Source organism: Narcine bancroftii, chromosome 3 (genome assembly GCF_036971445.1).
Source record: "Narcine bancroftii isolate sNarBan1 chromosome 3, sNarBan1.hap1, whole genome shotgun sequence".
NCBI classification, from domain to species: domain Eukaryota; kingdom Metazoa; phylum Chordata; class Chondrichthyes; order Torpediniformes; family Narcinidae; genus Narcine; species Narcine bancroftii.
Window position 1 is genome coordinate 269,608,905 of NC_091471.1, and position 15,317 is coordinate 269,624,221.

At 39.8% G+C, this 15,317-nt stretch overlaps 1 protein-coding gene and 1 long non-coding RNA gene across 2 annotated transcripts in view; one reads left to right on the forward strand and one right to left on the reverse strand.

Annotated features, from left to right (window-relative positions):
• The window catches only part of LOC138758748 (calcium/calmodulin-dependent protein kinase type IV-like), a 96,532-nt gene that overhangs the window by 55,881 nt on the left and 25,334 nt on the right, over positions 1-15,317 (forward strand). Inside the window, exon 5 of the mRNA XM_069928094.1 lies at positions 2,412-2,484. Within this exon, the coding sequence (XP_069784195.1) occupies positions 2,412-2,484 (73 nt within the window). The remainder of the gene's footprint in view (positions 1-2,411; positions 2,485-15,317) is intronic.
• LOC138758749 (uncharacterized) overlaps positions 776-15,317 on the reverse strand; it is a 53,086-nt gene continuing 38,544 nt past the window's right edge. The window contains exons 3-4 of the long non-coding RNA XR_011354414.1: positions 6,834-6,878; positions 776-5,236 (exon numbers count right to left, since the gene is read on the reverse strand). This is a non-coding gene — a long non-coding RNA (uncharacterized lncRNA). The remainder of the gene's footprint in view (positions 5,237-6,833; positions 6,879-15,317) is intronic.

Consider the following 15,317-nt stretch of genomic DNA (forward strand, 5'->3'; position numbering starts at 1 on the left):
GGTCCAAGGTGAAATTACTTTGCCCATCCTGGTGAATATTTTTTAAATTCTCTAATCAAGAGGGTTGTGAAGGTTGATCATACTGTCTTCAGGACACAAATAGATTTTTGGATATTAAGGGAACCAAGGGATAATGAAGTTGGCGTAGTGGGTAGTGTCAAGCTGTGCAGTGCCAGCGACCCGGATTCAAATCTGGCTCTGTCCGTAAGGAGCCTGTAAGTTCTCCCAGTGACTGTGTGGGTTTCCTCCAAGTGCTCTGGTTTCCTCCCACCTTTCAAAACGTACCAGGTTGTAGGCCAATTGGGTGTAATTAGGTGTCGCAGGTTCGAGGGCCAATAGGGCTGGTTACTGTGCTGTATGTCTAAATATAAATTTAATTTAAGAAATTGGCATAAAAGTAAAAGGTGAGCAATGACCATATCGTTTCTTGGAAATGATGTGGGAAGCTGAAAGACCTACCCAGGTCATGTGAGCATTTATTCAGGAAGCTGTGAAAGACAAATATTGCAGCAATGTACAGAACTAACTAATCCTTCCACATGTTAAATCTGCCTCATAAAAAGGGTAGTAACTTGAAAGTCTTTCTCAGGTATCTGTTGAATCCAGCAGAGTGTGAAGAGCTTGGGCACATTACCTGACATGCATTTACACCAGGGAAAGCCAGATACCATCAGATCTAATTAGTTTCTGGCTTCAAACACAATGTTTGGGAGATATCAATCTATCTGAACCAGAAGGGTCTGACGACTTCATTAAAATATTAAACTCCGCACGTACAACATAAATATTTTTATGCCTGTCAAATTTAATGTTTTCAGTTATCTTTCATACTTCATATTTATACCAAAACTTTTGGAAATATGATTTTATTGCTATAAATTGTTTGGATTGTGGAAGACAATAAGAAAAAGCATATTTAAGTTCTATTAATTTATTTGATTGATACAATGGGTGGGAGCTGATGGATGAGACATGTTTGCTTGTTGATTGTGGACATATAGTATCAGTATCAAGTTCAAACAGAGTTCAGCCAAATGCAAAGAAAATAAAGTAAAACCGTTTATCTAAAATGGTCGGGACCAGGCCTATTTCATATAAATCATATTTTTGGATAATTGGTCATTTTTTAAAAACAGCCCAGAGGCAACAGCAAATCACTTGTAACAATGTTTAAACAACAACAAACAACAGGAGAAGGCTTTTTTAAAGCATGAAATAACGTTTAAATCTCACCAGAAACAACCTGAACAAAATAAGATGAATCCAACACCAAAAATTCACATTCTACCCAGAGGTTTTTCCAAAATTCCAAAAGTTTTTCAACCTGTGACATCTGTTTAGCTCCGAAAAAAATTCGGATAACTGAGGATTTTTGATTTTTTTGAAATCTTCAATTATCCCAAAAAAATTTTTGGAGCTGAAAAGATGTCACATCCAGGTCCAAAAAAATTTCTAATGAGGATTTTGGATAATTGGAGTTGTACTATATTGAGACCATCAGACATTGGAGCAGAAGTAGATTATTCATCCCACTGAGTCTGCCCCGTCATTTCTCCACTCAGCCTCACTGCCCAGCTTTCTCCCTTCAACCTTTGATACCCTGACTAATCAAGAACTTATCAATCTTTCACCCCTTTTACACAGATGATTAAAGCCGAGTATTATCCACCTTTCGAGTGCTTCAGCTAGCCGTGTGAACGCATTGAAGGCAGATTGGGTGGGTCTGAACTTACCCGGCTTTAATCCGCCAAGGAAGATAAAGTCAGAGGAGAAGCGGGGCTTTACTATACACCCTGCCTCTTTTGCTTCAGAAAGCTGGTTTGCTATGGAAAAGGAGTACGGACCTAGCTTTTTCCTGTTCTGTGTGAACAAGCAAGCCGGCTTCCAGAGATGGGTCATGTGTACTGCAATAACGCAGCTCTTCAGTGTTAAAAAAGGGGCTTCTGTCTTAAATGACTTGACCTCTACAATTGCCTGTGACAACAAATTCCACAGATTTACCACCCTCTGGCTGAAGAAATTCCTACACATCTCTGTTCTAAGCAGATGCTCTTCAATCCTGAAGTTGTGCCCTCTTATCCTAGACTCTCCCACCATGGGAAACATGGTACATATCCCTGTACTCTGGCATAGAAGCTGCTGTGTGCCGTGAAAGATATGTTGTACTGTTATTGTGCAACTGGCTGATGTTTGATTTGTTCAAGAGACCAACAGTGAAAACTTCAATATTGTCTGGAATCCAAGGTTAAGGGAACAACTGCAGTGGGGTGGCACTTTGTTGTCATTATGCACAGCATTGAGGCTGAGAGCAAGGTTACTTGGGAAAGATGGCTACCAATCATTGCCATATATAAAAAAATCCAAAACTTTGCTAAGTGGGCATTATTTTCCCAAATGTTATTAATTCACAGGATTGTGGAGAAAGGATACTACAGCGAGAGGGATGCTGCTCATGCTGTGCAACAGATTCTGGAAGCTGTTGAGGTGAGTCACGTTAGCCATTTCTCACTCTCACTGTCACTCATTTTCTCACCTTTCCTCCCTCCCACACAATCATTTCTTTGTGTGCATCAGGCAATTTAATGTGTGACATTTTGTCCTGGGAACTAACGATCAGCAACTTTGTTCTGAGTCAGAATGGGCCACTCACTTGAGGTTGGATTTCCTTGACTTCATATTTAGCTAGTACTAGATAAACACTTTTCAGTACTATGTCACCCATTCTGATGACTGCACTCTTGCATAATAATTTTGTTTGTGAATAGTTCTATTTGTATGCAGTATTAAAGAAACAGGACTGAATAAATTGGGGAAAAAAACCAAACCAAACCAAATGAGAGCTCAATCACGATAAAGCCATATCATACACACGGAGACAGTGTGCCCAGCTCAGCGATGAAAGGCTGAATGGCCTCTTTCTACACCTGGTTAAGACATAGATGGATTTTGTTTCCTTGAAGGTTGTAGGAGTTGAGTTGGAATATTTTTAAGGCAGAGGTAAATAGATTCTGGAAAAGTAAGAGGTGAAAAGTTTCCAATGTGACCTTAAATTAAAATCACATCATCCTGACTTTATTAAATAGTTGGACAAGCTCAAGGAGTTCAGTGTCCTCCTGCATTTCTTTATTCATATGTATGTAGCATTCAATGACATCTTTAAAGAATGCAGTTCCACCTACAACTTTACAGTTTTGTTTCCTGAAATCACTGTGTGGTTTCACAACTGGGAATTCAGGGTTTTTTTGTGTTGATGGAGCAAAAATAAACTCTTAACCTGTTCAAATTACGTTCAGGGGTGCTGTGGGACCCAATTATCTCTTCCCCACCCGAACTGTGCCAGAAGTTGCAGAAGTTGGGCTCCAAGTATATGAACTCAGAACTAGGAAAAAGCTGTTAACCCCCTCAAACCTCTTTTGCTGTTCAGAGATAATGTCTGACTCAATTGATGCTGAGTCAATAATTAATTCTATATTTGGAACTGGAAGATATTTATAAAGATATGTTTTTTTCATTATCCTTTAATATGTAGTTAACTTACAGTCAACTATGATCTCCTTGAATGGAGGTATAAGCTCAAAGTTCTAAACAGCTTTCTCCTCAATCAGACATCCATGGATTTGAATACAGTATGGCCCGTTCTTTCCTTCTCTCATCCTTCAGTGTTAGCAGTTGAAATAAAATCAGAAAATGGTGGTAACTTTCAGCTGGTCAGAACCTGAGCCTGAAAAGTTGAGGTAGCAGAGGTTGCGTAGTGATTAGCGCAACGCTGTTATAGTGCCAGTGACCTAGGTTCGAATTCAGCACTGTCTGTATGTAGTTTGTATATTTCCCCGTGTCTGAGTGGGTTTCCTCTAGGTGCTCCAGTTTATTCCTAGCCACCAAAAATATACAGGGTTTGTTGGTCAATTGGTGTGTTGGGGGGGGGTGGGGGGGGGGGTGGGGAGCATCAGCTCATGGGCTGTTTGGGCCTGTTAACGTGCTGTATGTCTAAAATTTCCAGTCGCTGGCTGACCTGCGACTGGATGGAGATAAGGAGGAACTGCTTTTCTAAGAGGGGGTGAATCAGTCAATATAGTTAAGACAAGATTGGATAGATTTTTGCAAAGTAAGAGAATTGAGAGATGTGCGGAAAAGGCAGGTAAATGGAGATGAGCCGATCATCACATGAGCCATGATCTCTTGAATGGCAGAGCAGGCTTGATGGGCTGGATGGCTGACTCCTGCTCCTATTCTTTATGTTCTTATTTCAGATTTCTAGAAACTGCAGCTTTTTAAAAAAAAATCATTAATCCTTATTCTGGGTTAGCACAGGCATGACAAATATTAAAAATATTTGATGACATGCTGCTAAAATCCCTCTGCTGGTTTCCTGTCCTTCAATTTGCCCATCAGAGTGCAAAACATTCAGCATTCAAATACTATCCATTCCCAGCAGTTTCATTGTGTCTGAATGTAAAATCAGCTAAATTTCCTCGCACTAGGTTCTGGAGAACAGAGACAAACACTGTTGGAATTGAGTGATGCTCGCAACTCCTGGCTGTTTGGATGTAAAACAATTCTTTTCCCTAAAAGGGAAAGGGCCATTTTGTCTTGTGTCTCATGGCGCCATTCATTGATGAATGAATCCCATCACAGAACCAAATTATTCTTATAAATATTAAAGTGTCAAAATGGTCTGTTGTAAACTGCATTATCAGAGAAAAATGGTCTTAATATCTTTATAGAATGTAATAATATCCTTTATATTTGAGGCCAATTGGTTTGAAATGATGTAGTATCTGCCTGGTGACTTCTTCCACCCACCATTTCATTTTTAAAATTTTTCCATTGTTACATAAACTTGCAGTCACATTGCTCTTTCCATTTTTCGATACCTTGTCTCTCAGCTAAATTTTAATTGTGTATAATTTAGAATCCTTGCAATTCCCAAAATGTAGCCTGCAACAGAGGAGCATAACAAATGGACTACCTGTGTCAAACCATTTCTTTTTTATTCTGTGTGACCAAGCCTGAACAAAAGCTTAATTATCTCTTCTGAGAGTCACAGACTAACCCAGTGTGAATGTCAGTAACTCGCCGGTGAATTCACTGAGACACGTTGTCACAGATGTGACCTGGGATTGCAACACAATTACAGGGCTGCAGATTACACTGGCACAAGAGAACAAAAGGCTGTGGATAGTCAGAATTCAAAATTTTAAGGGAAGTCAGAGCCTGCTGGACATGCTGGGCAAGTCTGTAGAGAGAAAAACATTTCAGGTCAGTGACCTTGCAACAAATTCAAAGCATGGTTAAAAATTGCTATGATCTGAGCTGTTTCAAGGTACTAATGTACATTGATATAAGCCTTGCTCTCTTTTAAAATGTGGTATTTTAGGAAGACAGACCCTACCATGTACACAACTATTTATGCTGTGCAGGTAAATGATGCTGGCCACTTGTCATACTTGTCAATTCTAATGAGTTGTTTCAAGTTTGTTAAGTGTCTTAACAATAAGTCTGTTCAAGTAGCAAAGTACTAAATACAAAGAAATTCTGGAAGAACTCAGCAGGTCTCGCAGCGTCCATAGAAGGTAGAAATATATTACCGATGTTTTGGGCTTGAGCCCTCCTTCAAGGTATGAGAAAAAACAGGCATGTGCCTGAATAAAAGAAATGGCAGGGGGCGGAGTACAAACCAACAGACAAAAGGTGATCATCGGAGATGGAGAAGAGGCCAGGAGAGAAGGAAGGTGAGAATTGATAGGGGGAGAAGGGGTTTCACCTTTTCTGGTCTCTTCTCCATCTCCAATGATCACCTTTGTCCGTGGGTCTATACTCCTCCTCCCTGCCATTTCTTTTATTCAGGCTTCTGCCTGCTTTTTCTCATATCTTGAAGAAGGGCTCAGGCCTGAAATGTTGGTAATGTATCATTTCCTTCTATGGATTCTGTGAGACTTGCTGAGTTCCTCCAGCATTTCTGTGTTTTAACTAGTCACAGTGTCTGCAGACTTTCGTGTTTCACTCCAAGTAGCAATGTACACTTTATTTTTTTTTCCTCAGTCTTTCAGAATTCCTGCCAATCTATCCAACTTGTCCTCTTTTACCTAGGTCAAGGTTTTTAACCTTCCATTCCAACTTGCTGGTACTGACTGATCAAGTTCTTTTTATGGTCCATGATTCTTCTGTGATTTATTTTTTTATTTTATTTGGATCATTATAATGACGTGTTAGAGATAGTGACGTGTTGATCTTTTATTTAATTGGACAGTTATTGACAACACATCAGTTAAGAAGAAGGTTATAGGGAAGGGTGTGTGATTTACAACACACGATCTTCTTCACAGAAAACTAATCCAATTTACTCACAAGTCTACAAAAAATGCATCCAAAACAAAACCAACAGTAATTTCTCCCAATAAAAGCAAAGAAAGTTCTTCAGAAAACTGCAGTGAACAGAGGCAAAGATATATGACTTGTCAGGCTTAGGTCTTCATCAAGGGTTCAGGTCCAAAGCATCCGTTTTATATTTATATAAAATAGATATGGATGCTGTGGGACCTGTTGATTTTCTCCAGCAATTTTGTGCATTAACTACAATGACAGCGCCTGCAGGCTTTCTTGTTTCACAGTTATATATTCTTTATATCAATCTCAGTTATCTACAGTGATGGGGTCACAATGCTTTGCACAATCACTGCCTCTCTGTTTGGTTGCATTATTGGCCATACAGATATTCTTTTTCTTGCATAGAATGTGGGTGTTGCTGTCAAGACCTGCATTTATGACCCATCCATTTAGCACAGGAAAAGGTAGAAATGAACTACCGTTAACTACAAAGCAAATATACTCACAGCTGGAAGTGGAGAAACAGAAGGTGAAGATTCCCTCTAGGCCTCCTAGGAATTAAAATTATTTTTAATTTAATTTTAAACTATTTTAAATAACACAAACTAAGCCAAGCATTACATTTGAAGGACCAGTCATGATGGAATGATGAGTCCAAGAGAGGTATCATGGCCGCACCTCTTTGCCTGCTGGTTTATGGTCAATTTTTAAGGATTAAATTGCTGAATAATTAAACTGTGAAAATTATTATTAATGGAATACGCTGTGCAGAAAATCCATCTTCTGTCACTTGCACTCAAGATATATTTAGTTCCACTTCTGGAATTTGGTTTCACTAACTTAAGTAGGGTCAAATTGCCGAGATAGAATTCATTACTTATATATTATGACCTCACGTTTCGTTGCCAGAAGATGAAATCCAACTTCATCGACTCTTAACTTTCTGCAAGTTCTCTGAGAGAAGTCAGAATAAAGGACCCACAAATTAGAGGTGAAACAAGTTGGAAAAATCAAGGCCACACCAGCAAAGCAGAAGTCACTACAAATAAGAGAAGAAATTTTTTTTAAAAAGGGGCTCTCTGCCAAACTTTCAAAATGAAAATATCAAATTATATAGTGAGAATGATGTTAATCATGCACAAAGGGCAATATGGATTTTAGATTGGGGTGTCAGTTCCAAATTACAAAGGAGGTTTTTGCAGTACAGGATCTGGTAATCAGTGATGTGTCCCAGCAAAACAGAACCTCAATTATCCATTCTATCCTGTCTGCACTCAAGTTCAAGTTTAATGTCATCTGATTGCATAAGAACAACCTGACAAAACAGCGTTCTCCAGTCCTCAGTTCAAAACATGCAGACACACAACCAGACATACAGCCAAGCAATATATACATGCAGGGCAAATATATATATATTTATATACAGTAAAATCCCTGTTATCTGGAATTCAAGCTACCAGCAACCAGTAAATATTAGTGTCTCGGATGGTGTTTTGTGGGTAGAGATGGGTCAAAGAATAGTGGGTCTGGATTATATGCAGAATACAGAAATATTTTTTATTGAAACATAAGTAAGGGGATTGCAACAGGGATAACACATACACATACTCGCAATCACACAACACAGTATAATCAGTCACATCGGACTTAGCATTAACAATACCAGCAAATGTTTACACTTTTATAAATACAGTACAACCCAGTCACATCAGACTTAACACTACCGATACTAGCAACTGTTTATACACACGTATCACAACCAAGGATTACAATATGTGGGCACGGCTCACATGCTATCTAAAACTTCAGCAGTATAAATGCCTCCGATCCCTATGTAGTGCACATCTTTCTAATGACTCCTCCAGAGTTGTCTGCAGCAGGGTTCGTCTCAGGGCAAGAGAGCTCAAGAAAAAAACTACTCCACGTCTGGAACCTCGTTCCAATCAAGGTTGGACTCTAACCACCCATTATTGCACACCTGACACTTTAATGATTGCCTGGGCTGGACCCTCCTGTAAGAAGTTTGAACATGTGTGCATTCTCCTGGTCTCTGAATGGGTTTTCACTGGGTGCTCCAGTTTCCTCCCACCCTTCAAAACTTATGGGGGTGGGGGGGGGGGGGTTGTAGGTTAATTGAGGTATTAGGGCAGCACGGGCTTGTGGAATGGCCTGTAACCATGCTACATCCCTAAAAATCTTTTTTTCTAATATATGTGTGTGTGTGTGTGTGTGTGTGTATAGATATACACACACACACAATGTTTCTGAGAGTGAATGGGTTTAAAAATATCTCTTTAATTGATAAAAGTGCTGGAGAAACTCAAGTCAGCCAGCATTCTTTATGGCAAAGATACAGGGTCTTGACACAGGCCTCAGGCCCGAAACGTTGGCTATATATCTTTGTCTAAAGAAGGCTGCATGATCTGCTGAGCTTCTCCAGCACTTTTATGAATTAAACTACAATCACAGTGTCTACAGACTTTCTTGTTTAATTTAACAAGGTCTTTTTTCAGGTTTGAAATTTTCCATTGCAAATTACTTCTCTAATTTTGAAGGTTATAATTTACTCCCCACCCTCCTGTTTGTCATGTAGAAATGACCTGAAAAAGGTCTTTCTATTTCCAGCAATTTCTGATTTTATCCTAGATACGTTGACCTAAAAATTCTGGTACACTGCACAGCTGGAAATTGGATCAAGTTGTCCTGGGAGAGTCTCGTTGATCACTTCTGGGACAAGTCAGCTTTTATATCCTAGTGCTTGTGCACAGTGGAATCCCTTTGAGATGCGTTCTATATTTTTCAACAACAGCCTTCCCCAATACCAATATCTGTCCTCTTGCACTGTTGTGGTCTACTTTTAACACAGTATTCACATTCATTGAATACGATGACTAGTTGAATTAGGTAGGAATAAAGGACAAAAAACAAACTATTATATAAATTGAATGACAGTACAAAATGTTCCAATGCAGGAATATCTGGGGTCCAGATTCCTGAAGCACAAGTTAGCATGCAGGTATAACAAGTATTTAGGGGTTTTAATTCAGTGCTGGCTTTTATTGTCAGGGTTAAAGAGTTGGGATAAATAGGTCACTCTGAGATTCACAGAGTGATCTGTGCTGGGGTCACAACTATTTACAGCCATATTAATAATTTGGCAAAAGAGACAGAATGTATTGCAGCCAGAATTGCTGAAGATGCCAAGGGCAGTACAGTTAGCATAGCAGTTAGTACAATGCTATAACAGTGCAGCGACATGAGTTTGAATCTGGAGCTGTCTGTAAGAAGTTTGTATATTCTCCCCATGTCCGTGTGAGTTTCCTTGGTGCTCCGGCTTCCACCCACCCTTCAAAATGTTTGGGAGGAGTTGTAAGTTAATTGAGGTATTTGGGCAGCACAAGGATTGTGGGCCGGAAGGGACCTGTACCATGCTGTATGTCTAAATTAAATTTAAAAATTAATAATGCTGTTCAAGTTGTGAGCTGAACCTGCAGAGGGAGATAGATTAAATGAGTGGGCAAGAAGTTGCAGATGAATCATAATATTAATATTACATGAACTACTTCATAAATATAAAAAGAAAATGCAAATTAATATTTAAATGAAGGAATGAAATGAAAAAGATGTTAGCATGCAAGTACAGCAGATAATTAGGAAGGCCAATGGAATGTTAGACATTATAGGTAAGAAGGATCATGAAAGTTTTGTTACAACTTTACAGGATGCTGGTAAAACTGCACCTGAAGTACTGAATATATTCTTCATCTCCTTATTTATGGAATCATATACCTGCATTGATGGCAGTTCATTCATTGGGTTGATTCTTCCTTTGGTTGAAAGACTTGATGTTTGATCCAAAGTTGATCAGTTTGGGGCTACACTTAAAACACGTAAACTTCTGAGGGATATTGACATGATGAATAATGAGAGGATGCTTTCAACCACCTATTACCTCCCACCAGTGGGTCTGTGCTCCTCCCCAACCAGTGGGTCTGTGCTCCTCCCCACCACCTTTTACCTCCCACCTGTAGTTCTGTGCTCCTCCCCTATTCAACCTCCAGTTTATGCTAACCTATTCTCCATTCTTCCTCCCTTCTCTTTTCCCTCTATCTTCTTTCCCTTAGCTCTCCACCCCTTCCCTCTATTCACATAGCTATCCCTCCTTCCCCTATTTGCAACTGTGCCCTCCTTCCCTTATCCGCCTATTAGCTCCTACCTGTGGGTCCTTGCTCCTCCCCACTACCATTTTGTTCAGGCACCTGCTGACATTTTTCCATAACTTGATGAAGGACAAGCTGAAACATCGGTTATGTATCTTTATCTTTGCTCTATAAAGTACACTGTTTAATTGCTGAGCTTCTCCAGCATTGTGTTTATACTTCAACCACGATGTATAGAGACTTTTGTGTTTTACTACAGGATACTTTCAATCATGGGGCTTTATTGACTGTAGAAATGGAGAAAAGGATTCTCGACGAGGAGATCAGCAATTAGGATGAGGGGGACTTTCTTGTCTTCGAGGATTGTGAACCATTGCAATTGTCTCCTCCACAAAACTGTGGGAATGGATTCATATGGATTACTTCTTTTTAAGGCAGAAGTTGACAAACATTTGAATGACCAGGAAGTTAAGGGGTATGGGAAGAGACTGGCAAAGTACATAAAAAGGCCAAGATTGGATCAGCCATGGTCTTATTGAATGATGGAACAGACACAAAAGAAGGCACAAGATGGATACTGTTGGGTTTGCCAGCATCGCTGCCTTGTGAATGCTTCTAAAGAAAACATGACATTCAGGGACTTTCCCAGGCAGACTGCATGTATTTTACAAACATGTTGAAAACAAGTATCATTAATATCCATGTGCCCCAGAAAACAGATCTCTTCAATACAATTGGCATCATGGATAGAACATGTGCTGTCTTCTTGGTATTTTTTTTTACATCTTAAATGTAATTGCCCTGAGAGAGGATGTTAGAGATTTGCAGAGTAGCAGATTGATCATTTGGAAGTAAGCCAGAAAAATATGACCATTAAGCAGTGGAAATAAAAATTGCTAGTATTCCTTTTAAACTATTACAAAAGACCAAGATTTATTCCTAGGTTGCAATGATGAAGGTGGCAGGACAGGGATGTTGTGAAAGAAAATGAGCAAGAGAGTTTTTTGCAATTGATTTGAAATAATAGGGCTGACATGATCCTGCTACAGAATTTATTCACTTTTTGTATTAGTGTAGTGTTGAGAAAGATTAGTTGCTAACTGGAGAGTTGTTCCTTTGGTAGAATGAGAATAAAAGCTTGCATTCTTTTTTAAATCTGTTAAATACCTACACTGAAGAAGCTGGAGACTCAACAAATCATGCCCCATTTCTGGTGTCTGCAGGACAATACAAGGTGTTGCTAAGCAACTATTAATTGGAGAGTTGCAATAAGCAGAAGGGGAACATGGAAGCACAGATTTCATACAAAGAGAATGTTGAGAAATTCTAGATTTGATGTTGATGCACTGAGATTTTGTGTGCATTTCGCATTAAGATATTTGTACTACCCTATATTTCAGGCAGCCATCGCAAACTTTTGCATATACATGAATGGCATTAAACAAACCATCCACTGCAGTGGAACTGGGTGCAACTAGCAGATTATATACACTTATGTAACTTGACAGATGCTACTGTGATTAAGTGTCATATTGGCAAATACACATTCTTCTTGGCAGGCATTCACTGCAAAACAAGATTTGGGTGAGTTTCCCAACACAGTAGTTACTGCTGAGGATTGTGCCAGGGTATGTATATTCACATCAATCCCTCTCCTTGCTGTTCCATGGGGAAGGAAAGTTCAGCTTCAAGTAAGAGGTGCATGAGATGCCTGTCCTCAGATGCACAGAAAAAGACAAATGGGAAATGGTAAAGGGAGGTGGAGGGAAATTTTTTTTTTAATTAGCTGTTAGGTCATTTTCATTTTTCATCATAGGGAGGTGAAAAAGATAGAAGGGAAAGATTTGGGAAAGAAGATGGTGAGAGTCAATGAAAAGTGCAGGAGGATGAATGGGGAACCCAGAGCCAGAGCTGATATTTCAATTGAGCTAAAGGGAATCAGAATTTATTTCCTTCACTGGAAATGCAAAGGGCATGGGCTCTCCTATCCTTGTGTGTGGACCATGACACAGAGGTAATCTTCATAACGAAGGGGTGCTATTGTTTCCATCTGGAGGAAAAGAAAGGCATTGGTTCCAGGAAGGGCAAGAAAATAACAGGTTAATTTTCTTATTTGTTGATGCTGTCCAGTCCCTCTTGAAGAGAGTAAGAAGATTCAAGTTGTTTCCCATTCAACGCTCAACACCAGGAATGGGGAACCATTTTAAAAAATATCATATTCCACAGAAGATGATTTCATAATTCCAAAGGAAATGGGCCAATGACCATTTTTCTCAAGCAAAATATTTCAGTAACAATGAGTCCAACTTTCCCTTCCCACTCACATACTACTATAAGCAATCCCTTACTAATCACCGAGCACTTATGGCATAAGGAATACTTAAGATTGAATGTGAGTTTTTTTAAAAAGTTGCCCACCCCGTGGCAATGGCCCAAGGCTCATCAACCTACACAGAGGTAGACCTTTGCACTCTGATTAATGTTTACAACTCTTTCATAAAGTTATCAACATCTATGTTCAGGATGGAATTTGGGATAATGATCAGAGTTAGCATGACAACGGTTTGTGGCTTCTCTGTATAAACAGATCTTTTTTTTTAGACATACAGCACAGTAACAGGCCTCTGGGTTCAATGAGTCCGTGCCGCCCAATTCCACAAAATTAGCCTACAACCCCCATATGTTTTGAAGGGTGGGAGGAAACGGGAGTGCCCAGAGGAAACCCACACAGACACGGGGAGAATGTACAAATTCTTTACCTACAATGCCAGATTCAAACCACGGTCAGTGGCGCATTCTTTGTAGCATTACGCTAATTGTGCCACCCCTACTTGTACAGAGCCTCATGAAATTGCAAGCAATCAGTGTTGACATTTTTAAAAGACCTGCAAGACAGAATTCCTAGCCACAGATCACTCATTCCAAAGTGATCTAATATCTCCTTTCTTCACGGCGATTAATTGTTTTCCCCATTTTTATCCCTCTATAAAAATTACTTCCAGTTGCCCTTCCATTTCCCACTTCGTGGGAACTTATTTAAGGGGCCTCCCATGAGTGAAAACCAACTGAGGCCCCTATTCACCCTCCTCATTCACAGATTCAAACCTTCCCCCACCATAACCCCAACCCTCATCCCCAGCTTTGCTCTGCTCAAGGCAGGAAGTTGGACTGAGGGAGAGGTCATGAGGAACAGTTAATGGAAATACTGTCTTACACCATTCATTTCTCAGTATATAACTCCTAATTAATATAATTGTTCCATGTTTCATCATTAAACTGCTCCTTGAGAACTTAATGGAAAGATATGGACTTTAATCAGAATGTGAAGGTTTATGCCAGTGAGAGCCTTGGGCCTTGTCAGTAGGTTCGGCATTGAAGAATCATCTGGAACCTTCAAGGATATTTTCAATATCTAAATGATCTAAGATGTCCTTTGTTTCTCGGAGACATCCACACTTGCCGCTAAAGATATTAATCTCCAAAACATATTTTGTGTGTGTGTGTGTGTGTGTGTGTGAGATCTTGAATTCAGGTAAATCAGAGGATAAGGGCTCCCTTAATCAAAAAACAGAAAATTAGATGTAGAAAATCTGAAGTTACAACAGAAAATTTTAGAAATACTTAGCAAGTTAGGTAGATGCAGACAATGTTTCAGAAATTTTGATGAAAAGTCACTGCCCAGATACATCTGTTTCTCTTGCCATAGATGTTGCTTGACCTGAGTATTCCCAATACTTTCTACTTTAATTTAAATTGTCCTAGAAATTTGGAAAATGTGAGAGTCAGTGCTTTGGAACAAAATTTCTTCCTGAAAGGAACAAGTGTTATTTTATTGTTACATACTTGGCATTACTACCTTATGTCCATACCGTGTAATAGTCAACCCTCTCTCTTTTTTTGGTCCCAAAATTGCGCGTTTTCATATGAGCCATGTAAAAGTCAATCCTACCCCACCCCCACTTTTTGGCCCCAACCGCCCAGCCATACAAACTCCTGTTCACTTGCCCATCAGAGCTCCCAACACCCCGACAGAGGATCCTCACCTCGGCCGCCCGCTCATTCAAGATCCCAACACTCCAAACACGGACTCTGAGCTCTTGAACAAAATAGGTATTTACTGCGTTGAAAAGTATAACGCATTTAAAAGTCGACCCCACCCCCCTCCCCCCATAAATGACCCCAAATATTGGTCCTAAACCATTGACAATTACACAATTATATACAGTAATTGGAACTTTTCAAATTAAGATGATGGTTAAAAGGTTGGTCTCCTAAGTGAGTGTTGGTTCCTGTAGACTGAAATGCACCTGAAAGAATCCATACAAATTTTATGGAAACCTCTCAGCAGGTGCCCTAAACGTATCTGGTCATTTTCACATACTGTTCATAGGAACATGATAAAGACTGTCATTTTCCCCCTATTATCATACACCAACAAGTATTTCACTAGCCCCTTTCACACTTGAATCCCAGTAAATCAGCCATTCAGTGTCCTGGGATAGGAATGAGGGTTTGGCCTTTCCTTTCACACTAGACCACTCCTAACTGAGAGACTGAATGCTGTCACACTTGCAAGGGTTTATCCCTGGCATCTGGTCTGCTCTACCTTTAATTGTAAGTGCCTGCAATGTTGCTGCCCGTTTCACACTTGCTTGATCTCAGTGCTGGTGTCTGCAGGTGCCAGGAATTGTACTGGGGTTCAGACCGGCAATCCCCAGCGTGCGATCTTGTCCTCTGATGCCGGCGTTGAACAGATTTTGCTTTCACACACGCCACTTTAAAGGCTAATTGGCGTTCGATTTCTGGGATCACTGGAAAGTGTGAAAGGGG